The sequence below is a fragment of the Phaseolus vulgaris genome, chromosome 6, assembly GCF_000499845.2.
Source record: "Phaseolus vulgaris cultivar G19833 chromosome 6, P. vulgaris v2.0, whole genome shotgun sequence".
NCBI lineage: Eukaryota > Viridiplantae > Streptophyta > Magnoliopsida > Fabales > Fabaceae > Phaseolus > Phaseolus vulgaris.
The window spans coordinates 25,836,427-25,862,501 of record NC_023754.2 but is presented as its reverse complement, the minus strand read 5'-3'; the positions used below and the strand labels follow the sequence as shown (position 1 = coordinate 25,862,501).

Here is a 26,075-nt window from a genome sequence, read left to right as displayed (position 1 = left end):
TAAAATTATAATAACTACATATTTTTAGATATATCAGTTATATTTTATTTTATAATACATAATTTAGAGTATGTTTTAAGCTATTTTTATTTGTTTAATATTTTATTAACAAGGTATTAAAATTCAACAAAGGATGAACATTGATTAAGAAGATCACGTGTACAGGTAGAATAAAAAAGAATGAGTAATTTGATAGACAATTTTATAGTTAGTTGTGGGAGTAGTATGCTAAGTTCTTGTTTGATTTGCTAAAAACAATAATAAGATTGGGCAGGACAAAAAAATGTTTCAAGTTTAGTTAAAAATAGGCAAAGTGAAAGTTATAGATCCAAATAACAAGAGAAATGGAAAAATTCTAATTCTTTTATTGAATAGTGTTAAGAGACCAAAAAAGTTGAATGGTATATAAAATATTCAAAAAAATTATAATTATAATTATTATTTTTTATTATTGTTAGCAAAAATACACGTGTGTATGTGTATTTACATGTTTTTATTAGATTAAAAGATATATAATTTTATTGTAAACAAATAATTAAAAAAATAATATAATTTAATATATATATATATATTTGTAAAAATATTATTAAATTTGTTTATAACCTTTATTTTCAAGAAGAGATTATATAAAAATTATTCAATTATTTATTTTATTAAATAAATAAAATTATTTTTTATTTTTTAAAAAAATCCAATTAAAAGATGGCATAAAAAAATTACTATCTCTTTATATGATGATATAGATTATTATTATTATTATGATGATGGTCATTAGCATTCCTATCATTGTCTATTATTATTATTATAGTCTCTTATACAATGATTATATTAAGATAAATAATAAAGTTGTACATTAATGTATGTATTTCAATAAAATAAAAATTTAACCTAGTAAAATTATAATAAATAAGAATTGTCTTATGTATTGTGCATAATTCACAATATACTTGTACTGAAATGTTTTTCTGATGTATTAAAAGATAAAAAGAGAAAGTTTAGATTTTTTAATTAGAAAAGGAAAAAAATATTTTCACTCTTTTTAGATATGTTTTAATCAGTACCATAAGAGTATACTAAAAACTTATACCTATATAGCCAAGTGTATTCACTGTTCATTAAATTTGTATTCAAATTATATTTGATTCTATTACATATTAGTAGTTGATGAACATTTTTTTTATACTACTTCAAAAGAATTGTATGATGTTAATTAAATTAAAATTAAAATTCAAGATATTATTTATTTATATTAAAATAAATAAACTTAAAATGTACATTGTAATTAAATACATTGTAAAGCTATTTTTCCTTCTCAGTAATAAATAGTATGCATACAAGAGAGGGGAAAAAGGTTGTTTTGAAATCAATTTTGATTCTTGGTGGTTCATCTTCATTAGATTGAGAAAATATTTAGTTTTGAACATTTTAGCTTTTTGTATGGTGCTTGAAAGCCAAAATTAGGCATCAAATTGAGGAGAAAAGGCAAAAGAGTGTAGGTGTATGTCTACGTAGGCGTGAGACAATCAAGTTAATCATGGAAGATGTAGCAGGTGTTCATGTTTTGTGCAGTCATGTTTAGCACTTTTTCTTACTTTTAGTGGGTCCTTCCTTTTGACCACACAGAAACCCTATACTCTTATGTGGACCCTCTTATCTCAACCTACATTGCTATTTCCATTCAATGGACCATTTTTTTCTACACTTACATCACTTCATATTAAGATTCTCCTCTTTTAATCTATGCTTAATAATATATTTTTCATTTATCTTTTAATCATACTTGAATACTAGGGAAGAAACAAAAATGATTTTTTCTATTTTTTCACATTTTAATCTTTATCTTGATTATATTAATTAAATTAAAGATAACTTGTAGATTAAGATAATCAATCACACATGACAGTGTGAGAATTGTCAAAGTCTTTGAGTATAATTAATTAATTAATATAAAATAAAGTATTATCATTTAAGTGTCATCTATAGACATAGCTTAGCTATATGTGAATTTTTATATCAGAGCAAAAGCTACCAATAAAATTCAATGGCGCCACCTGATATATTTCTCTTATTAAAATATTATTATTTTAGACATTAGGTCATGATTATTAGTTTATTCAATTCCAGTAATTATTTGATTAGATATTTGGTTACTTTGTGACGAAGTTTCTTTCCAATAAAATCTAGTAGAATTTGACTTATGATTATTGGTTAAGGATTTGTTTGAGTAATTTATGATTCCACTCACCTAATCTATTCACACTATTATTATTATCATCATCAAGTTTCTTCCATTTTTTTATACACTAAATTGTATGTGCTAGATATTCATTCCTTCTAATTTTCACTGGTGTGATAACCCCTCTCTGACTCCTTTCCTAAAGAGGACAAAATCTTAGTCTATTATACTTCTGTTCTTATTTTCAATATTTCTCACCTTTAACTTCTGCTACTGGAAAGATAGATGTTGCAAATGGACCTACACTAAGAAGTGAATTAATTATTTAATTTAATAAAAGAATATTTCTTTATTCATTGTCATTTTTAATTTGTTCAACCTTTTCTCAATATGGTATGATAGATATAAAGGATGAGTTGACACAATTATAATTATTCATTATTTATATTTATTTGTGATACAGGTATTATTGTTTTGTAAGTTTATGAATGTCATATGAGCAATTCAGTAGAAGAGTTCAGTTGAATCAAAGTAATTCTTGATTACAACTTCAAAATCAAATATTTGATTTGGTTCTAATAAACCTATAAAACCTCCTTAAATACTTATATTAAGTTACAATAAGATTGGTAGAGCCCTTATATTGATGTTGCAAGTTATAAAAGGTTGTTAGACTAATAGTGGAAAACTTTTGTACCTGATTTCTATCATATTAATTATATATTAGTTTTTACAACCCAACAACTCAATTAATTTTTCAACAATCAAACTATGGTTCATTACAACTTTCTTTTTAAGGTTGTTTGACACCTTAAATGGAATCAAAGGAATGTTTACATTCCTAGCAAGTTTGAACTTCATTTGCTTGACTTTTCTAATTTAAATTGGGTTTGAAGTCTATTTTAGATTATTGATTTTTTTTTATTTCTTTCTTGGTGTTTTAATAGGCAATGAATGATTTCCAATTCCTCCTCTTAAAGTGAATATTGTGTTCTTGCATTTTGTAAACTTCAATAATATAATAATATATTAATATACCTTCTTAATGATTTGTAAATTAATTATCATTGTGCTCATGTAATTTATCGTGACAATCACAGTGTCATACACATTATGATCAATCCTCCTGGTCCATAAAATAACCAAACATCTTAATATATTATCTTTTTGTTTGTGATTAAGTGTAAAGTGGTGTTATATTAGATTAATTCTAATTCTTTTAGAGGACTAGTTAACTACATTTTCTTTTCTACAACTATTATACAAGAGAATTAATTCAGAATTGTTTTCCTCATTATTTCATTTCTTTATTCATTGTGTCATTTTAATCTATTAAACTTTTTTTCTTAATACACATTAACCATTCTAACCTAAATTATCACTGTTTTATTTTTTGTTCAAACATTTTATTCATACAGTTGTTGAAAGCAATAGGTCTAAAATTGAGCATGTTGGATAAAGATGAAACAATAAAAGAGAGGTATAAAATTAAGCTTTTAAAATAAATGTGAAAAATTAAAACAAAGGTACAAAATTAAGCTTGTTGTCTAAATATGAAACGATAAAAAAAGAACAGTTTAAAGTTAGAGGGTCTTAAACACAAATAAAAACTAAATGTGAAGAAAAAAATGACCATGAAAATGTGAGGTGAGAAGAGATAGTGTATGAGGGAGTGTCTAAATTGACTTTTTATTATGTCTCTGTTACACATAAATATTTTATAAAAAACCTTCAATTTCTTGCGACAGTAGTTAGATCTCCATAGATTAAAAACTTAATACATATGTGAACAAGAATATATTTATATATATATATATAAATATTTTTTTTATCAGAGATCTTCGGTTTTTTTTTTCCATTAATAATCTATCAACTTCAATAATTAATTTTTCACTTATTTTTTTTTAAGATAATCAAGTGTATATTTTGGAAATTGGTTCCAATTAGAAACCATTTTGAATAATTGGACAATAGATTTTAAATTATGGTATATGGGTTCTTTAGGAATTTTTGTTTTATTTTTTATAGTAAACTAAATAAAGAGAAAAATATTATATATTTACCTTTTCAATTCTTCTATTTTTTCCATTAAATTTAAATGATTTTTCCCGTATTTTATGTATTTTACTTTTCTTGTTTATTACAACTTTATCCAAATGATATCTGAATATTTATTATTATTAAAATAAAAAGAACATATAAATAGAAAATTGAGTTATTGAGGTTTCATTTTAAAATAATCACTATCTCTTTAGAAGTTTCCTTTTTTCTTTTTCTGCATTCTCTCTAAGATTATAACCTCCTCGTTAATTAGTTTGACGATCGAAGTCCGTCATTAGACTCTTGACAGCAAAGACTACAAGACTTTCCGATCAGAATCTTTGATAAAGTAATTTCATTTTTGTTCTTCTCTTTGAGTCAAATTTTGAACTTGTTAAGCTTGTCTCACTCTAGGATTTGCATGTGATTCTTTTAGCTTCAGAATTAATCTATGTTAGCTTAAGATCCTAGTGATATATTTTTTTTTATGGTCACTAAAGGGGTGACCCAACCCTTATACACAAATTAAGAAGAGAGATAAGATAGGACCTCACACCCCCAACCTATTCTAAACTCCCAAAAAAGAACTACCAGTTATGCCTAATGATATAGTTAGATTTTTTATTAGGATATGTGATGCAGGTTAAACTTCCCTTAAACAATTTTAGGATTTGGAGCTCTTAGTGAGCATTTGTTCAAGTTCAGGTGAGGGAATCTAGTTTTAATTTTAAATAAAACCATAGGTTAGAAGATCTAGATGTGGGGGTGACGTGGTCACTAGTTCCAAATTTGGTTTGCAGAATTGAATTTTTTATCAGTAATGCAGGGTATTGTTTGAAATAAAATGTGAATATGTTGATTTTGATATGGATAATTTACGGTAGATGTTTTTGTTTGAATATGAAAAATAGGTTGATTTGTATAGTTGATATAGTGTAAGTTGCTCTTAAAGTGAATGAATTATTGAAATTGTTTTTGTTTGACAATTATGATTCTAGGCAAAATTATGCAGATTTGTCTGCATATCTCGCTCAAGCGAGAAATAATTCTCACTCAAGCGAGAAATAATTCTCACTCAAGCGAGAAATAATTCTCACTCAAGCGAGAAATAATTCTCACTCAAGCGAGAAATAATTCTCACTCAAGCGAGAAATAATTCTCACTCAAGCGAGAAATAATTCTCACTCAAGTGAGAATATAAAGAAAAGATGGTGTACTCTCGGGTCCGTTTTCGCTCAAGCGAGAAGGAATCTCACAGGCAAAAATGGGGCGAATTTTGGAGTGTTATTGGGTTTAATCTCACTCAAGCGAGAGAATTTTCTCTTAGACGAGACTCATTCTTGCTCAAATGAGCAAATTTTCGCCTAGACCAATAAAAAAAACTTAAAATTTTTATTTTTACTTTTGAAATCCTAGTTTATTATTTCTTATTGTTTTTTTAGTGAAAAATCTAAATTTTATATAAAAATATGATTAAAGAAACTTAGTTATGTGTTTAAGTGAATTTTGAGATATATTTAGATTGTTTACAAAGTTTAAAATATGATGTGATTGAATGGTGTATTGATGTGTTAAGTGAAGTATACAATGAGGTGAAAGTGTTATCAAGACATAGTATTTTCATAAAAGCAAATATCGTGTTGAGATTGTTATTGGGTGTCTTGATTTGTGAGTATCTTGTGAATGAGATGATCCTAACTCTACTGATATAATGGAATCACATAGATGAAGTTATTCCGTTGGTGAGAGTCGAAAGAGGTTCATATGACTTTGTTTGTGGTTAAAATATAATCTGTTTTTTCAGGTCATACGAATTTATCCTGTCATATGAAATGATGAGATATTGAAATAATTATGCGCATGACTGTTTGATTTCACAACGAGTAATATGATAGGGGTAGGTCTCTGGATGCTAATATAATAATTAATTATTTTTTATTTTTAAAATTAGTTTTTATTTAATTTTTTTTATAGTAGTTACTTGTAAAATCCAATTGAATTCTCTTTTATATTATATTTGTTATAAAAAAATTGATTTAATTAATTATATTGATAAAAAATAGATCTATCTTTCAACTCTTGGAATTAAAAAAGATTACTTTTATGAAATTTCTTGAGATTAATATAAGTTTTATGAATCACGGACTTAACAGTTTCAAATCCTAATTAGTATCTCCTCTACCTTATTCATTCAATGGATAACGCTATGTTTTGCAAAGTTGATGTGACTGTAATACAGTTAACTTTAGGCTGCATGATTACCTTGAAGAAATAGGCCAAAATTCTTTTGCATTTGTCGGCGGAGTCCTTTAAAAAAATTTCCAGAATTGGATTTTACTATTACTTCTTTTTAAACTCTGAAATATTTTACACCATCAACATTGAATTCAATATAGTTTTTTAAATATAAAGCAAACAAGTTCATCAAAATCAATTCAATCAAATTCAAAACAAATAAACCTTAATTCTCTTTCGATGGAAATTTGATCAAGGAGCTTGATAAATCCTCAACAGTGCCTATCATGGGTTGTTCCACTAATTTGATTGGGAAGCCGAGAATTGAGTTGATTCAAAGTTTTAAGTAAAATTATATTCAATATTCTAATTCGCTACATTTTCATTAAATTGGTTTCATTTTTTTTATTTTTGAAATGTTTATTTCTTTACAAATTTTCCAATATAATGTTTTCTGTTAATTTCTGTTAAATTAACCCATATACAACATAATAAAAAATATTTGATATATTACATAAAATCAAGGTTATTTGTAACATCCCACTAAGTACTAGATTAGTATTAATTATCATATGATATCAAGAATACACATTCCACAAATTTATTAAATATGTATAAGAAACCATTTGACTATCCTTCGTATCAAAATGCACATAAATTAATATTACAAACACTGCTGCATTCTACTCTTAAAATAGTGGTACGTTAAATTAGATTTAGATATATGCACATGTTATATTACATTCACTAAGTTGTCACCACAATAAAGTTACATAATAAGACATAATTCACTCATATGTCAGGATAAATCCATATGATTTACTAAATACAGTTTTTTTACACTATACCTTTTTCGACTCTCACCACCTAATATTTTCCTCTAAATAAATCCAATATCAGTAGAGTCAAGATATTTCATATACAATCTCAAATTTAATACACAATCTGCACATCTCAAAATAGTATTTTCTCCATATAAATAATCATGCTTACAATTCATCATAACTATAAAAAATCAAATAATCAATATATTGATTAACATTCACATCCAAATCATTTAAATCAACAAACAAATAAGTAACGAATAATTTTTTGGTTTCAACAAAAATTTGTTTGGTTGAACGAAAATCTAACTTAGAATAAGATTAAATTTATGCTTTATTTTCACTTTAACCAAAAAATAACTCAAGTTAACTTTTTACCTCATTTTTGTTTGAGTAAAAGTAAAGCTAAGAGAAAATACTAATTTCTTATTATATTTTTACTTGAGTAAAAAAAAAATGCTTTAAACATTTACCAAAAAATAATATAACAATTTTATGTTAAGTTTTAACTAGTAAAAAAAGGAGTAAAAAAAGAGTTGAAAAGAGAAAAAGGTTGATCATAATAATAAGCTGTTCATTTGGTGGCTTTGTTTTAGGCACAGTGATATGGTGTGATATTTGGTCTTTCACGTGCTTTAGGATCTCGAGAGATATAACACAAAACCAAATGATTGTAGCTAACTGCATAAAGTTGAAGCAACAAATGATGTTAGTTGAACCAGTTTAAATTTTTTTGAAAAAAGTCTTGAGAGGAAGCAAAGTTTGACTCCTTAGTTAGTCTTTTGGGATTGCTAAATGTTCAGCTATACTTTACTCACATGAGTGAAAAGCAGCAAGTTGTTCTTCTTGCTTGGTGTTCAGAAAAATGTTGACAATAGAGACAAAAGCAAGATAAAGTTCACACTGCTTTTGTGCTAATGTCAAATTCTTCCCTTCTACTCCAATCTCATCAATAATGTACTAAGGATATTAGTAAATTGATTTAACAGGGTTATTGAAATTATTATTAAAATAATAAACTTTGTATATTGATTGATTTTTTCTTCTATACTCTTTGATTTTTATTTTCTTAAAGTTTGTAAGATTTTTTTGGTTGATATTTATCAATGTTATTTATTAATTATAATTATTTTGATTGACATTATTAGTCTAAATTTTTTTTATTAACTTTTAGTTAATACTACGAGAAAATTATAAAATAAAAATTAATTTGTATGCACTAAAAATAATTAGTTGTTATAGTGACTAAATTAGAGACTATTTAATTATTATAACAATTAATTATTATTTTTTTTAAAATTAATTTTTATTTCATATTTTTCTTGTAGTAATATTAGTTAGCAAGGAAACCTAATTAACATTGAAAAAAATAGTATTGTAAATATGAGACACACATAATAACGTTTGAATATATTGTATAGTCATAACAAACTTAATTCTAGTTAAGTTTGTTAATATTATTTTATTAATTTTATTTATTAAAGTATTTATGAATTATTTATAAATATTTAATTTTATGTTTAAAATTTCAATAAATTTACCTGAATCTACATGAAAAGAATTTACAATTCTTGATTTAATTTTAAATCAAATATAAATTTCTATAATTGTAAATAATCTTATAACTTTTTAGAATTTTAATTTACTTTAAAATTTTATATTGAGAAGACATATTATGTTATACAAATTTTCAATAGCAATAAATTATTCCCAAGAGATTGATTATCTAAATATACTATAAAATTGTTAATATCATGAGTTTTTGGAAAGGTTAAAACTCCATGTTAAAATATTAGGAGACAATAGATGTATCAAGAAGTTGTATTTGAGTCTTCTTGTCGAAATACAAATAGTGAAATTTAGCTATTATTGTTTTAAAAGGAAAACAATAACAATGATGATGATGAGTAGATAACATATGTATTAACGAGTAAAAGAATTTTCTAAATAAACATATTTTGTATAAATGAATAATATAAGTTTAAGAACATTAATTATGCCAATTTTAATTAATATATAATATAATATAATAGAAGTTGTAAGTTTAATATAATAAATCCACAACATTATGTCAAAAAGTCACCTTAAAGTTCATTAGTGCTACTAAAAATTATTAAGGAATATTTGGACCATTTTTTCTACAAGAATTTGTATAAAAAAAGATGAAATACAAAAATTCAACAAATTAAAAAAAAACTATAAAGACTAATTTATATATAAACTAATTTTAGTTTTTGAAGAACTTAATTTTAATTTTTTAATATTATTTTATCTTAAAATTTATTCTAAAGGTCATCTCAATAAAAAAAATTGAGTTATCCAGAAAAAATGGTGTTAGATATCATACACTTAATTGCAAGACTTTTGAAAAGTTGATAAATTTTATATCCTAAGGGAATTGTCATTAGTAATTGTTATATATAAATTCAATGTTAAAGGGGGAGGGTTATAGAAGTATTAATTTAAGAAAGTGATCTTAATAGTAAATGAAGTCAAGGTATAAAAGCTGTAAAATAAGTGTAAAATGTTTATTTCTTAATTGAAGAATTGTTTGAAAAGTCAAAGTGAGGAACTCTTTAGTGCAAAACACGAGGTCAAGCAGTCGAGGTTGAGCAGTAGAATCACATGTGGCTAACAGTCCATGTTTTCGAGGCAATACCAATTCGAGAAACTTAGAATTATGTTCTTCATCATCTCTCTTATTCAATCAATTTAATTAAACTTATTTCAACCATTCTAGGTTTCTTACAAATATATTGTACAAGTATGTTTTGATTGTATAAGTTAATAGATTTTATTTGAGATGTTTCATTTCACAAATTTGGCAAAGTAAAAAATTCTTTATTTTGATTTGTATACATCATTAGATTTTGATAAGGTTAAATTCATGCTGAAGTAATTAGTATTGTTAAAAAATTTGATCTATTAAATATAAAGTTAAACTTGTATCAACAAAACACTATCAGGACAAGACTTAAAATAAGTTACTTGTGTAACAATTTGAATTAAAAATAATCAATAGCACGGATTGTTCTTAGATGATGAGACAATATGTTAAAGAATGTAGAAGGGTAATTTTTGTTTTTCTAATTTTTAACACTTAATTAATAAATTGAGATAATAGAAATGAATTGGAGATGTAGTTCTAGTAATTTTATAATTTATAATTTATAATAATATATAATCAGAATTCTCATGTTATTCTACTTTACTTAATATTTGAAAATTATAGTACAAAAGTTTGATTTTATTTAATTAAATTCTTTATTATAATATAACTTCAATACAATGTATAATAAATAATATATCTAATTATCTTATCTTCGTCAAATAAATAAATTTATACAAAATAAAATTTATATATATATATATATTATTTATAGAAAATGATAAGTCGCAGACGGAATAAAAATTGTGTACATATATGTGCAAGAGTTGCGAGTTTATGTGAATGATAATTTATGTTAGATACTTGATGAATTTTAAGAAAATGTGTGCGAGTTGATGACTTTATGTTTGTAATTGAATTTTAAATTATATAATTTTTTTTATAACTAGCTTTCCCTGTATTTAGTTTTGTGTTTGTTTTATCTATCTACGATGATCGTGTATTTTCTACGGAAGTAGACGAGACTTTCCGCGAGAGAACTTTCTGATGAGCAAATAAAAGATAAATAATTATTTTTTATTAATTTGAATTATTATATATATATTGAAAACTCGTGCACATTATAATTTTAGATGTAGAAAAAATATAAAAAATGTTACATATAGCTTATTTTTAAATAATTTTGAACAGTGTAAATGATTTTGAAGTTTTCTCTTTTACACAGTTGATTATATAAGATATTTTTAGTTAAAAACATGGTTATAAGAAATAAAAATAAGTGAGCTAGTATTGATTCAAAAATTGGTAAGGGGAAGGATTGATATCTTACAGTTTTGTTTTTGTTGATGATGGCATGTCTTTTAGCTGCAGTCATAAACTGCGGAAAAGTTTTTGTAGTTAGAAATTGAAAAGATTAGTATCAGTACTAATTACTCATTGTGTCTCTGTGCAAACCAAGGGAAGTTAACAAGTCCACACTCCACACAATAATACACTCTAAATTCCTAGTCTATGCTTCAAGTTCCAAGTAACTCAACCCTACTATTATAAATTAAATCAACATAATATTCTACTACTCCTTCTACACCAGACAAACTGCTTCATCCCTCACTGCACACCATCATTATTCAACTAATCACACAAACTAATAATGCTCTCATTAATATATCTTTTCTTTTTCTTCTCAAAAAACAAGATATTCTACAATCCATGTTAATCCCATACAAAATTTAATTATTACTACTTCCCTTTTAAATTAATATGTATTTATTCAACCATTTTTACCCCACTCTCCATTCATTTTTTATTTCTTTCTCATTTCTCATTCTCAACTTATTCTTTTCTATTTCCATCCTTTATCATTTGTTTCCTCATCATCATTTTTTTTGTTTCTAATTAATCTTCTTAATTTTAACAGAAGAAAATACAAGCATACATGTTTATTTTCTTCAAGTAAATAATTCAGAAAGGAAGTGGGCATTAAAGTTTTACAAATAAAAAAAAAAATCAGAAAACTTAACTACTTGAAATAAATTGATTGAACTGAATTGAAATAAAATTGAAAATTGAAGAGATGAAAAAAGTTGATTAAACTGAAAGGATGAGGAAACATGAGTAGTGAGGGACAAAGGCAGTGATGATTGTTGTGTAGTGTGATGAAGGTCAAATTCACATGGTCTCAGTTTTGTTGGATTGGGTGAATGAAAATGAATATGAATAGGAATATGAATATGGTAATACAATACAACCTTGGTTTTGGTGTAGTTGAGACTTGAGAGAGTCTTCTGACTTCTTGTCTCCTATAATAACCAAAATGGGCCTCCCAACTTCAAGTACTACCAACTTATCTTTCAATTTTTTTTATTTTATTTTATCAGTACACGATTTTGCCTATATATTATACCCAAAAGATTTCTTATTAGTACATAATTCACATGCATAAATTGTTTAAAATAAACTTTTCAATGTTACCCACTATCTTGAAGTTCATCTTTTAATTGATTATTATAATATGTTAAAATATATATTGGTCCGCTATATGCACAGTCTCTGGTTATTATAAAATAAATAGTCATTCCATCACAAAAACTAATGATGATTAGATCAGTTACGCGGCAATTATTCAAAAGAAAATCCAAAACAAACTCTTTGTTTATTTGAGTAAACTTTGAGTGGAAGAAAACAATAAGTAACACTCTCTTTGTGAATAGTGGCAGATGGATTCAAATCGGTCGGATGGGCCTGGGCCTGAGTCTAGTGATATGGTTTCGATGTCAAATTTCTCAACTCATAATATTTAGATTACATATTTAGATTACATAATTTAGAACTGTATTGTGCATTATAATGGAATAATTAGCAGGACAATGAAATTGTTGTTGGTGATCATTAAATAAAAAGATATTTCATAAACAATATATAAATATATAAATAAGTGTAAATTTTATTTTATAAGTCAGTTTTATAAAATTGAATTAAATTTAAAATTTACCTTTTAATAATGTATTAAAGTTGTTTTTCACACTCCCACTATTTCTTACATGATTCATGAATTTAAACATTATCTTATAAGTCAATTTTATAAGGTTGAGTGTGTTACTTAACAAAATGTTTCACTTTTTGAAAAATTCTTAGTTGTAATAAATTTGAATCGATAATAAATTGTGTATTAGAAAAGAAAGGTGTTTGAAGAATTACCATGGGAATCTTGTATTTTAAGTGCATTAATGAAAGGGTTTGAGGGGTGAAGTGTATTATTGAGTTGGAAAAGGTTAAAAAAAGTTTGGAAGGGAGTGAGTGGTCCCATAGGTTGAGTAGGTGTTGGATTTACTATCTCTTTTGATGAAATGCAATGTAATCAATGAACCAAAGTGGTCCTAATCCTACTATTCCTATTACCATCACATTATCATCAAATGCCTAATCAAACTTAATTCATACAAATTCAACAGATAAAACTATTAAATAAAATTATCAAACCATCTTCACTCCTCCCATTAATTCACTCACATTTTAATCACAGAATGTATATTATTAAACCTAACGGGATACTACCAAAGATACACTACATGTTTCTCAATTGATTAAGTAGTAAATTTTAAGAAAAGATAAATCTCATTCATCATCACTAGTGCAATAAAATCATTAAGTACTACCTAGACAAAAACAATTAACACTAAATTGAATAAATTATACACTATTTTATAAACTAAATAATTATTGGTATCTAAAATAGTTTATAATATTAATATAAATTTATGAAAAAAAAAATTAATTGGTAGATAACATTAATTAATAATCACTTTAAATTTTAAATTAATCTTTAATTAAAAATTAAGGATTAATTTAAAATATAAAATAATTAGTTTTAATTACTTTATACTTTTTATTAATAATAAAAATTACTTTACATATTATTAATTTTTTTAATTTATAAAATAGTGTTTTAATTATTTTATTATAGTAGAATTAATAAGTTTTTTTATACAGAGAAAGAGAAAGAGAGTGAGAATTATTATTTTTTATATTTTTTGAAATATATTTTTAATTAACCCCTCTATAATTCGTTCTTGAGAATGCACATATAATTCTCTATCTCGGAAAAACTTATTTTCCTTAACTAATAAAAAGATCTCATTTTCTCATAATTGTTTTTTCTGCCCATATTGCCCTAGTATTTGGACTTTAAAAATAAAAATGACCTCAGCTTGTGTTTTGATGTCCAGGATTTGACCCAAAGATCCAGATTCCGAATGGTGGATCCAGTGAACGTGGATAGTATTAGTAGAAAAGACAATAATTTACAAATAATTGTGCCTTTAATTGAACCTTTATGGTTTAATTTATTAGTTTCTAAATGTTTATTAATTATAGTGTGAGAACATTCCTTATTCAAAATTTTGTTAAAAGCATTTAAATTTATCTGTCATATATAAAATAAGAAAAAATAAATAAAATTCAAAAAATTCAAACATGTTTTAATCTTATTTAATATAAAATAAAATATCCATAATTATGAAAACATGATTTTGATTGTTATGAAAAAAAATTAATACCATGCCATGATAAATTAATTAACAGAAGTGTTCAAGTATCATTCTAAAATGTGTAGAAGCATAAGAAGCAATAAAATGTTACTTATTACTATTTACCACTAAAAAATAATTAAGGTTACGAGGTAGCAGATAATATGTGTAACAGATAATATGTGTAACGGCCTAAGCAAAAATAGAGGGCAGAAACTCTTTCTCTTTTTTTTTTTGTTTTTTAGTTTATTATTTTAAAATTTAATCTGTTTACTTAAAATTGTATTTTTTAAATATGTGGTTGCTTTCTTATTTTATATTTTGAGTTACATTTTATATTCTAATAAATACAGTATTTTTCAATCTAATTTTTATATTATCACCATTAAATATAATACTTTACTAGATATATTACCATTAAGTTTTATTTAAAAAACACTTTTAAAGTATTTAAAAAAATTAAATGTAGTGAAATTAAAAAGAAAACAAGATAAAACCATGACTACTGAAGAGTGAATAAATGTATTTTGACTTTCAAGAAAAATTGAAATAAAGGTAAAACTAAAACGGTTAAATAAAATTGAGAGTTAGAATGTGAATACTATACCACTGAATTATATGGAGTTATTATTATAATACATACACTTTCTCTTACTGATAAAAAAAAAAAAACTTTCTCTTACAATTTTGTTTTGTTTTATAGGGTTGTAACTATATTATATTATATATATATATATATATATATTTATTTTGGTCGCATCGATCCATGAAATAATGAAACAATTGAGTTCATGGACAAAGATAATGCATGTATATTACCAAATATAAAGCTGCAGAATATTTTCTGTCATGAAGTTTATGACAGCGGTTATGATATAATAACCCTAGTTTCTAGTTTAACTGAAGAAATGATTTTTGTGCATGTATATAACATGCCTATCTTTTATTAAAGAACGATAGAAAATTGGATCTCTTTTGATTTGTTATATCTTCACAGCATACTTATAGGCTCTGAGTAGAAGCTTTGTTGCACTTCTATTGCTAGTTCCTCCAGACTTAGTTGACATCCCAGTTCTATCTGCAATATCACGTAAAAAAATGTAATAAGAACTTAAGTTGTAAATAAAATCCATATAAATATTTTATTTGAACCAAACGAAAAATGATTGCAACTTTATTTTATAGTAACTATCGATATTATATCAGTGTTTTCTATGTTTAATTGAATAGGTACGATCACCTTCATCCAAATTTACGGATATTGTCTTGGTATTTATATTCCCTTAATTGAATTTCAGTTCGGAAATTTAACATAAATATTGGACAAAGTTTCAATAGAGGAATCTACAAGGTAGATTGCACGAAATCTGTGCTATTTGGTGAAAAACACATTAAGAAGGTGATAAATAAAAGTGAGAAAAAAAGGATAACTAAATTTCTCAGCATGAAGAAGTGCATAGAATATTTGTCAGACTGTATATGTTCTTTGATAAGTTTTAGAAGCTGGATCGCATTAGTAATATGGGTGCAACATCCCATGGCTAGTTGATCAAAATCAAGAAGTGTTAACACTTTGTGGATTAGATATCGAAAAGTTGTAAGATCTACCGATTTCTCAGAAAGCTAGGTGTTTAGATCATAGAAATGGTTTGAAACCCTAATTGAACTGGGCTATACATTCCAAGTGTTATGATCAATGATAAAAAAACTCCCAAGATTTGGGAATCTCACTGTTATTTTCCTTGATTTTTGTTGTGAGTGTATTTATGAATATATGATTATGTAACTACTATATTAGTGTTAAATATGAATTCATAAAACAATTATGACAGCAATAGTTATTGTTTCACCTTGACCACAAACTGGTAAAGGACAGTCTCCTCCATGCTGCTGATGTTCAGATGAAGAACTTCAAAGGAAAGACTTTCCAAAATAGTTATGATCCTTGCAACTTGACCAGGAATTCTTTGGGAAATGACTTTCAAGATCACATTTGAACCCGATATTTTCACTTCAACATCTGCAACAGAAGAGTTGCAGCTTGCTCCTAGTTCCTTGAAAGAATTGGTCCCAATTATGGAGGAGTTATCAAGTTGATGAAACGTTGGCTGCAGTGTTCGTGGACTCGGACCAGGGCTAGGGCTTAAACTCTTTCTTCTTTTCTGGGACTCCAAAGCCTGAAGAACTTGGTGTAACTCCTTGATGAATTCTATGACACCCCCGATTATAGATGCTTGATCTCCCTAAAACAAAAGGAAGAATAAAAAAAGAAACTCAATTCTAAAAATCAATAAATTGGCAGCATGTGAAATTGTTTTTCCCTCATTGACATCAGAGTTTTGATGATGATTTTCTCTAGGAGTAACTCTAAAACCGAAGACATACACACAAATATTATGAAGAGGAAAAATAAAAGAAAGATATATAGAGGGAGAAAATACCCTTTTGATATAGAAACATGGGGTCAACGATCTTAAAACTTTGAGATGTTCATTCATCTGTCTTCTTCGGTTCCTCTCGACAGCTATGTGAGACATGATTTGGTTGTAGATAAGTATGGTTGAGCTCTATCTCTTGGTTTTAGCTAGTTAGTTATTTTCACTGCAGAAATCAAAGTGTGGTGTATTTATAGGAGGCAAATTAAGAGTTGAAGTGGTGAGAAAAGAAAAGGTAATAAATGCTATAGGTTGCTTTCCCGTGAAGTATTCTTTAACGTAGTTTACTGATAGACATACATAGACAGAATCACTCTTTCTCTCTCTTTCCTTGCTTATAAACATTACGCGTCTCACGTTTATGATCTTGCGTCAATTACGTGCCCTCGTGAGTTAAAACAGGGAGATGGTTATTTTCTCAGCTCTCCCATGCATTTTTATCTGTTCCATTTCCTTCATTCATGCATGCCTTGCCGAGGCCTTCATCGCTCAACTTAGAAGCATGTTGCAACCATGCAATTATTCCCAAACATTGTTGGGTGTACCAAAATCCTTTGCAATTCCAGTGATCGGTTGCAATGTGGTCACTGTGTACATTACACATTCTATTATTTTCTTTTAACTGCAGCTCTCCAAGACTCCAAGAAACAGGAAAATAATGTTTATATACACAGTTATAAATAACAACATTTTTTCACAATATCATTTAGCCCACTTAAAAGATAAAGTTTCAGAATCCTATAATTAATGGGTTATAAATTTTGGGCAAGTTATTAATTAATAACAGGTCGGAGAACGCATGTAATAACATATTATAACATGATTTAGGAATACAGATCACAGGTTTATTATGATAGATATAGTATAATATAAGAATTTTATGAAGTTGAATTATACTTTTTTTTAATATATATTAGAATCATATGATGTATTTTAAAAGGTGTTTGTTGACCTTATTAGGTCATCCCTTATCGATCCGTTCATATGTAATTGTACATCATCAGTGTGAAGATTGAGTTATACTTAAAATTTATTTCTTAAGAATTAAGAAATAATTATTAGTATAAGAATGCTAGATTGAAAGTATATTTTATTTTATAGAGGTGAAAAATACTTTCTGATAATAAAAAAGTTATAAAAAAATACAAAAATCCTTAAATAAGTGATGATATTTTGTGTAAGGGTCTAGAAAATAACCTTAGAGTAGAAGTGGTATATTTTAAATGATACCTGAATATTTTATTATTAAAATGAAAATGACATATAAATAGAAAATTCAGAATCACCATCTCTCTAAAAGTTTCCTTTTTCCTTTCTCTCCTTTCTCTCTAAGATTCTGATCTCCTCGCTTATCAGTTTGGCGATCAGAGTCTGCCATTGGACTCTTGGCAGTGAAGACTACACGACTGCCTGATCAGAATTCTTATAGAGTAAGTTCAGTTTTGTTCCTCTTTTTCCTTTTCTCTCCCTTCTCTCTAAGATTCTGATCTCCTTGCTTATCAGTTTGGCGATCGGAGTCTGCCATTGGACTCCTGGCAGTAAATCCTATAAGATTGCCCTATCAAAATCTCTGATAGAGTTAAGCTACTTTTAAAGATTTTGGTAGGTTTGGAGCTCTTCGTGAGCATATGCTCAAGTAAAGGTAAGGGAAACTAGTTTAAAATCTTCAATAGAACCATAGGTTAGAAGATTTGAATGTGAGTATGACGGGGTCAACAATTCCAGATTTTGTTGCAAGATTTCTTGTTCTGAATAGATTGTAGTTTGATTGAAATTGAAAGTGTTGTGATTGAGAATTGGTTGCTTGATTTAAATGGTTTTGGAATTGGAAATCATATATATGTATAAATGGACATAATAACTCAATGATTCAATGAGAGTGATTGTATCATGCTGAACAGGAACTGTCCATGTAATGTGTAGATTTATAGTTTAGGAATTGAATGAGATATTGACTTATAATCTAATAGGTATATTAAGTTATACAGAATTTTTCTGCATATTTCGCTCAAGCTAGCCAGTGCTAGCTCAAGCTAAAAATTCTGGGTGCTCTTTGGAGGATTTTAGCCCAAGCTAGTGAATTTTAGCTCAAACTAAAATTCTGGGTGCTCTCTGGAGGATTTTAGCTCAAGCTAGCAAATTTTAGCCCAAGCTAAGAAATTATGGGTGCTCTCTGGAGGATTTTAGCTCAAGCTAGTGAATTTTAGCTCAAGCTAAAATTCTGGGTGCTCTCTGGTGGATTTTAGCTCAAGCTAGCGAATTCTAGCTCAAGCTAAAGTAAAATAAAATAAAATAAAATAAAATAAAAATATTAAACTAATTTTTATTTGCTTTTAAAAGATTGATCTATTTATTTCTATATAGTTTTTCTTATAAAGTATGTAAACTTTTATTTCATGTATAGTTAATTGAAAATCTCTTTAATTAGACATTTATATGATTAGTCAATGAATTGTTGTGTATTTTTGGATATTCTAAACATTGGTATGATTTGATTGTTTGATGTTGGATATTATGAGGTTCAAAATATGAAGTCTAATCAAGACATATTATTTTCAGGAAACAAAATACCGTGTTGAGATTGTTATTAGGGTGTATTGATTTGTGAGTGTCCTGTGAATGAGACGATCCTGACTCTACTGATATAATGGAATCACATAGATGAAGTTATTCAGTTGGTGAGAGTTGAAGGAGGTCCATTTGGCTGAGTCTGAGGTTTGAAAGAACTTATCAGAGCAGATCAAATGGATTTACCATGTCATATGAAGATGATGAGATATTGAGATGATTATGCGCATGGCTGTGTGAGTTTCACAGCAGTAGTATGACAGGTGCAGGTCTTTGGATGTTAATTTCAATACACGAGTCTTCCGGAAGTAGAGTCAAGTGTCTATGTGTTGAGTCAGTAGAAGTCTGACATGTGAAAAGATGAATTATGAAAATGAATAGACACTTGATGATTTGAGAAATTGTATGAGACTTGATGAATTATGTTGATTAAGTTGACATGAAATTATATAGAAATTTCTTAAATAGCTAGCTTACCCTGTTATTTGTTTGTGTTTGTTCCTTTATCTGTGATGATCGTGTTTTACACGGGAGCAGATGAGATTGTAGGTAATAGAACTTTTCACTGAGCAACTGGAGTATTGGATAGATTTACCTTGGAATGCTTTGTTTCTTTTGTTTTTATTTTTATTTTTTATGTATATATTAACTCCCTATGAAGAGGGATAGATACAAATATGATAACCTAATATATGTTTACATGTTAATTAGATATTGCATTGGAAAAAAAAAATAGGGATGTTACATTTTTCCTCTTGTTTATTTTTTTAATTTAACATATAAAGATAAAATATTTATTAGAGCCATTAGATTAAAAAAAATAAAGAATGAAAATGAATTTAAAGTAAAATTATTCTTAAAATAACTTGATTTATCCTATATATATAAAGAGTTTTTTAGAATTAAAACGTAATCGACAAATATACTATAGAATTATAATAACATAAAATTTTAAGGATATATGATTATAATTTAGTATTCGTGTAAGGAATAAATTATTTATCAGTAACACGAAAATGGATTTTTTTATGATATGAACTTGCAACAATTAATTATCTATACTACTTAGTTTTTGGTAGAGGAAAAACAAAATAAAAGTGAAAAAAGGAAAAAAGGAGAAATATAAAAAAAAAACTAAAATTAAAATTGTTTGCTGAGAAAGAAATGACTGAATTTTTTTATTACTAATTTTATTTATTATTAATAATATTATTGTATAATATATATATATATATATATATATATATATATATATATATAATTATGAGATAAAACAATTCATAATATTTTTTCCATCGTAGTTAATTATAAGTAGAACATAATTGATCTTGTGGATAATTTTCACGATTTTCGGCATAATCTTGCAAGGAAAGTTCGTTGAATAGGTATCGTTGATTTAATTTTAAACTTTTAAGAACATTAAAACAAAATGCCAAAATACGTAGGAAATAAATTTAAACAGTATCTCTGTTTGGCACCCCAAGGAGTCGTCTTAAACTAGAGTTCCAAGACAAAAATTGACCAACTGTGAGATAAACTGTGTTACCCTCTCCATGTTGGTTTGTTTGTATGATAATTACACAGAAAAAAAAAAGACACACAAAAGGTTTAAAATTTAAATTGGAGGAAAATAACATATTTTATTTAAATATAAATTTTTATGTCTATTTTATTTAAATATAAATTTTTATGTCTATTTTATTTTCATATTTTAATTAATAAAAATAAAATATACTGTCATTATTTATCCTCTATATTTTTCTCTCTCTTCTAAATAGCGCACTTTTTTAAATGTTCCTATTTAACATTAACTTTATATAACAATTTATATTATACGAAGTTAGAAGGGTTTTTTTTATGCAAGAATAAAAAAATATTGAACACGTAATTATATATGTATTGAATAGTTAAGATTAAACATTAAATTAAAAAAGAACCACATAATTGTAATTGAAAATATACACTATTACAAAATATGAATTCAACGATTACTTATAAAGATTATAAAGATGATTCGGAAAGAATAATTATTGTAAAAGAAATGATGAATTTTTTGTAATTTTTTTAAAATTTCTCTGATTTTAACGACAATTCTCACTTCAATTATTGTTATATGTTTGTTTCTATGTAAATTGTGACTTTTTTTTTGAACCGTAGTTATATATGTGTTTTTGGGAATTTTTTTTCTGCATGGGCTCTTCAATCTCACTTCATCTTCTTTCTCTCACTCTCTTCACCTTTACTACATGAACATCCTTTAATTCTTTTACATTTTTGAAATACTTGTTAAAATAATAAAAATTTTACTTTTTCGGTTACTTCATCTTAAAATTAATTTCAAATTTTAAAATAAAAATATTGTAACCGTACTTTTCTTTTTAAAAAAAGACAGAACCCTCCCCCTGCACCTTTTTTTTTTTTCTTCTTCTTCTTTTCTTCCTTATCTTCATTTCTCTCTCTCTCCATATTCTCTTATCTCCCTCTCTCTTAATTTTCTCTTCCAATCTTCATCTATTTTAGAATCTGATCGGACCACGTTGTAGCTGGCGAGTTAAGGAACATTTCTACCCGATCAGATTTTTAAACAGAAAAAGTTCATTTTTACTCTAAATATCCTTTGTTCTTTGTTTTTCCTTAGAATTTAGTCATCAATATTGGTGGGGTCAATTGAGAAGTTTAATCCTCTCAACTTATTCTACTCTATACTGAATTTTTGTTATGTTTGGATAACTTGCATTAGGCCCGTAAATCTTGAAGCTTATCCAGACGGTGGGAAATAAAATTATAAAAGTTGCTTGGAAAGCAAGCAATTGAGGTAAGGGAAGCTAAATTTAATTTTTTAATAGCACCCTAGGATAGAAGATCTGAATGCAGAAGGGACGTGGTCCCAATATTCAATTTTTTCATGTAGGGATGTTGTGTGTTTATATATTGGGTTGTTTGTTTGTATATTATTTAAATTTAAAAATATTATATTTTGATGATTTAGTATTAAAGTGTTATCTTTTCTTATGTCAAATAGACTTTTGAATATTGTGGATCACTTTTTGAATGATATTGTATGATGGAATTGTATGGAATTGAATTCATACATTTGGGATAATGTATGGACTGATGTTTGTTGTGTATTAAGTATTGATGCCTATGTGGTAACAGAGATCTCCGAGCTTCACTGATGATCTAAGTCACATAGACTAAGATATCAGGTGGTGAGAAGCTGATGGGGGAGTTCATGCACACCGTGACATATGAGATGCACGGCTTGGGTTGTATTGAACTTACCCTGATCCTTTCTGTTGGATTCGCTGGTAATCTTTGGATCAGGTGTTAGTCTCTGGTAGGACTTACTTAATACGGGTCTTCCGGAAGACGTTGATTGTTGAATATTCTGGATGTGTAGATCCATGTGAGATCTATGTGATTGATTTATGTTGGAATTTGAAGATTCAATAATTGAGAAATTGGCCATGTAATTTTATTTTCTCTTTTAATTTAATTCCGTATATTATAAAATTTTATTTTCACTAGCTTACCCTTACTTTTTGTGTTGTGTTTAAACTGCAATGACTGTACTATGTACACGAGCAGATGACCATACAGGTGCAGGAAAGCCTTAGAGGTTTCAAAGTTTTATTTTGAGTTATGGATATGTAAATATTTGTATTTCTATAAATCCTAATCATATGTATTAGGAATGTTTTGAAAAACTCCAAGTTTGTATAGAAATACGTAGAACTTGTATTGAAATATTTAGATGTTATTTTCTGGGGTGTTACATTTAATGGTATCAGAGCGGTTCATCCTTAGGATAACCTGAGGGTAGTGGGTTTATTCTGTTTCTCCTGCGTGTAGATTTTTGTTTAAGTCTAGCCTCAAGACTTAATTAAAAGTTTCTAATAAGATGTTTGACAAAGTTGTTTTTCTTGAAATCTTGTTTGTGTTCGAGTCAAGTTAATTGTTATGAATAAAGATGAAAGTATTAAGAATGAAAAGAATCTTGATAGAGTGGTGAGGGTGCACACTCATGACTAGATCAAGATTGTTTTCTATCTTAATTCTAAGTAGCTAGAGTACATTTTAGAGATAAGTCTTGATTGATTTTGTATCTATTTTGTGTGATGATTTCTTTTAAGTTAATTTGTCTTAAAGATGTAGTTGGAAATTTTTAGTAATTTCTAACCCAATTCTTTACGTGCTTAGTAGATGGCACGTAGACCACCAACTCCTCCTCCACCAGTAGATATGCCCAACTTAGCTCGGGCAATAAAGATGATGGCAACAACCTTGCAACAATAGAGTGCTACTATGGCACAACAACAACAAACTACCCTTCATCAATTAGAAACTACTAGATTAGCAGCTGAAGCATCTCAGCTTCATCAACAACCCCATACCTTTAGTTTGAAGGATTTTCTGAGACACAATCCGCCCATATTTAATGGCAAGGTAAATCCAGATGGAGCAGACCAGTGGGTGATAGACATAGAAAGAATCTTTGAAGCTACTCAATGCCCTGAAGAGAGAAAGTTATCCTATGCCATTTATGTACTAACTGAAGAAACTGAATTCTGGTGGATAGGCATGAAGCAAATGATGGAAGACAGAGGAGAAGATGTCACTTAGGAGAACTTCAAAGTAAGATTCTTGGAGGAATATTTTCCTGATAGTGTCAGGTATGCAAAAGAAATTGAATTCATGCAGCTGGAACAAGAAAATCTTTTAGTCACTGAATATGCTACTAGGTTTAAACACCTAGCTAGATTCTACACCCATACCATGACTGAGGCTTGGAGATGTAGAAAATTTGAGTTTGGGTTGAAGCAAGAGCTTAAAGAAGTGGTGATTCCTATGTCCATTAGAGATTTCCCTACTCTAGTGGAGAAAGCAAAAGTAGTGGAGAGTTTGAAAAATAGTAGCAGACTTGCTAAGACTCAAGTGGGAGGACGACCTTCTAAAAGCATGCCTAAATATGAAGATAGAAAGAAACCTTATTTCAGACCTCAATCTTATAGCAGCGGAAGACCCAGTTCTCAATCACCACCTAGTTTCAAATGTTTTAGATGCGGTGGGCCACATGTTGTTAGATTTTGCCTTCATTCAGTGTCAAATGTGACATGTGATAGATGTCACAAGTATGGTCATGCAACAAAAGACTGTTGTGTCCAATTGGGAGCTCCAAATTCTGGCGGAGTGCAGAAGTACAACAAAATAGTAATCAAAAACCCAAAACTGTTGGCAGAGTTTTTGCTATTAGTGGAGCTGAAGCTTCACAGTTTGATAGCCTTGTTAAAGGTATTTGTTCTATCCTTGGAACACAGTTATCTGTATTGTTTGATTTTGGGGCAACCCATTCTTTTATATCTTTTGATTGTGCTAAGAAGCTTAAGTTGTCAGTCCGAGAATTAGAAATTGAGTTGGTGGTATCTACAACAAGAGAAGGTATTATAGTAACCTCTTCCATGTGTACTGAGTGTCCAGTAATTATAGATGGGCAGAGATACAAACTCAACATGATTTGTATACCTCTAAAAGATTTGGAGGTTATATTGGGAATGGATTGGTTGTCTGCTAATCATATCCTTATAGATTGTGGTCAGAAGAAGTTAATTTTCCCTAAATTAGAAAGAGTGCAGGTTATCTCAGCTCATCAGTTTGAGAGAGAGATACAAGAAGGTGCAAAATGTTTTATGCTTTTGGCTTGTTCTATAGTTACTGATAAAGTACAAAAAGATATGTTTGTAGTTCAGGAGTTTATGGATGTATTTCCTGATGAGATTCCTGGACTTCCACCTAAAAGAGAGATAAAGTTTGAAATAGACTTGATTCTTGGAGCAGGCCTTGTTTCAATTTCTCCATACCGAATGGCACCAGCGGAGTTAGCGGAATTGAAGAAACAACTAGAAGACTTATTGGAGAAACAATTCATTCGACCTAGTGTTTCTCCATGGGGAGCTCCAATGCTATTAGTGAAGAAGAAAGATGGTTCGTCACGTTTATGCATAGATTACAGACAATTAAACAAGTTAACAATAAAGAATAAATATCCTCTTCCTAGAATTGATGACCTGATGGATCAGTTGCATGGGGCAGTTGTCTTTTCTAAGATAGATTTGTGCTCAGGCTATCACCAAATTTTAGTGAAAGCGAAAGATGTTCAGAAGACTGCTTTTAGATCAAGGTATGGTCACTATGAATTTCTGGTCATGCCATTTGGTGAGACCAATGCTCCAGCTATCTTCATGGATGATATGAATCGGATATTCAGACCTTTTCTTGATAAGTTTGTGGTAGTGTTCATAGATGATATCTTGATCTATTCTCGTACAAGGGAAGAACATGCAGAACATCTTAGAACTGTCCTGAACATTTTGAGAGAAAAACAGTTATATGCTAAACTTTCAAAATGTGACTTCTGGATGTCAGAAATACAATTTTTAGGACATGTCATCTCTGCACAAGGAATATCAGTAGATCCTTCTAAAGTGGAGGTTGTACTTCAGTGGGAGCGTCCTAAAACAGTTACAAAAATTAGAAGCTTTGTCGGGTTAGCAGGATATTACAGGAGATTTATAGAAGGTTTTTCTAAAATAGTGGTTCATTTGACCCAATTGACTAGAAATGTCATCCTTTTGCATGGACAGAACAATGTGAGAGAAGTTTTGA

The 26,075-nt window shown here is 27.7% G+C and overlaps 1 protein-coding gene and 1 long non-coding RNA gene across 2 annotated transcripts; one reads left to right on the top strand and one right to left on the bottom strand.

The window, feature by feature from the left end:
• Positions 1-15,185: 15,185 nt before the first annotated feature.
• LOC137833159 (transcription factor MUTE) lies at positions 15,186-16,994 on the bottom strand. Its single transcript, XM_068641519.1, has 3 exons — positions 16,851-16,994; positions 16,260-16,652; positions 15,186-15,487 (listed from the first exon to the last, which is right to left on the bottom strand). The coding sequence occupies exons 1-3, from the start codon at positions 16,944-16,946 to the stop codon at positions 15,401-15,403; spliced, it is 576 nt and encodes a 191-aa protein (XP_068497620.1). The 5' UTR covers positions 16,947-16,994; the 3' UTR covers positions 15,186-15,400.
• Positions 16,995-21,873: 4,879 nt separating this feature from the next.
• LOC137833158 (uncharacterized) lies at positions 21,874-23,161 on the top strand. Its single transcript, XR_011084692.1, has 2 exons — positions 21,874-22,227; positions 23,001-23,161. It is a non-coding gene; the product is annotated as an uncharacterized lncRNA (long non-coding RNA).
• The last annotated feature ends 2,914 nt before the right edge of the window (positions 23,162-26,075 follow it).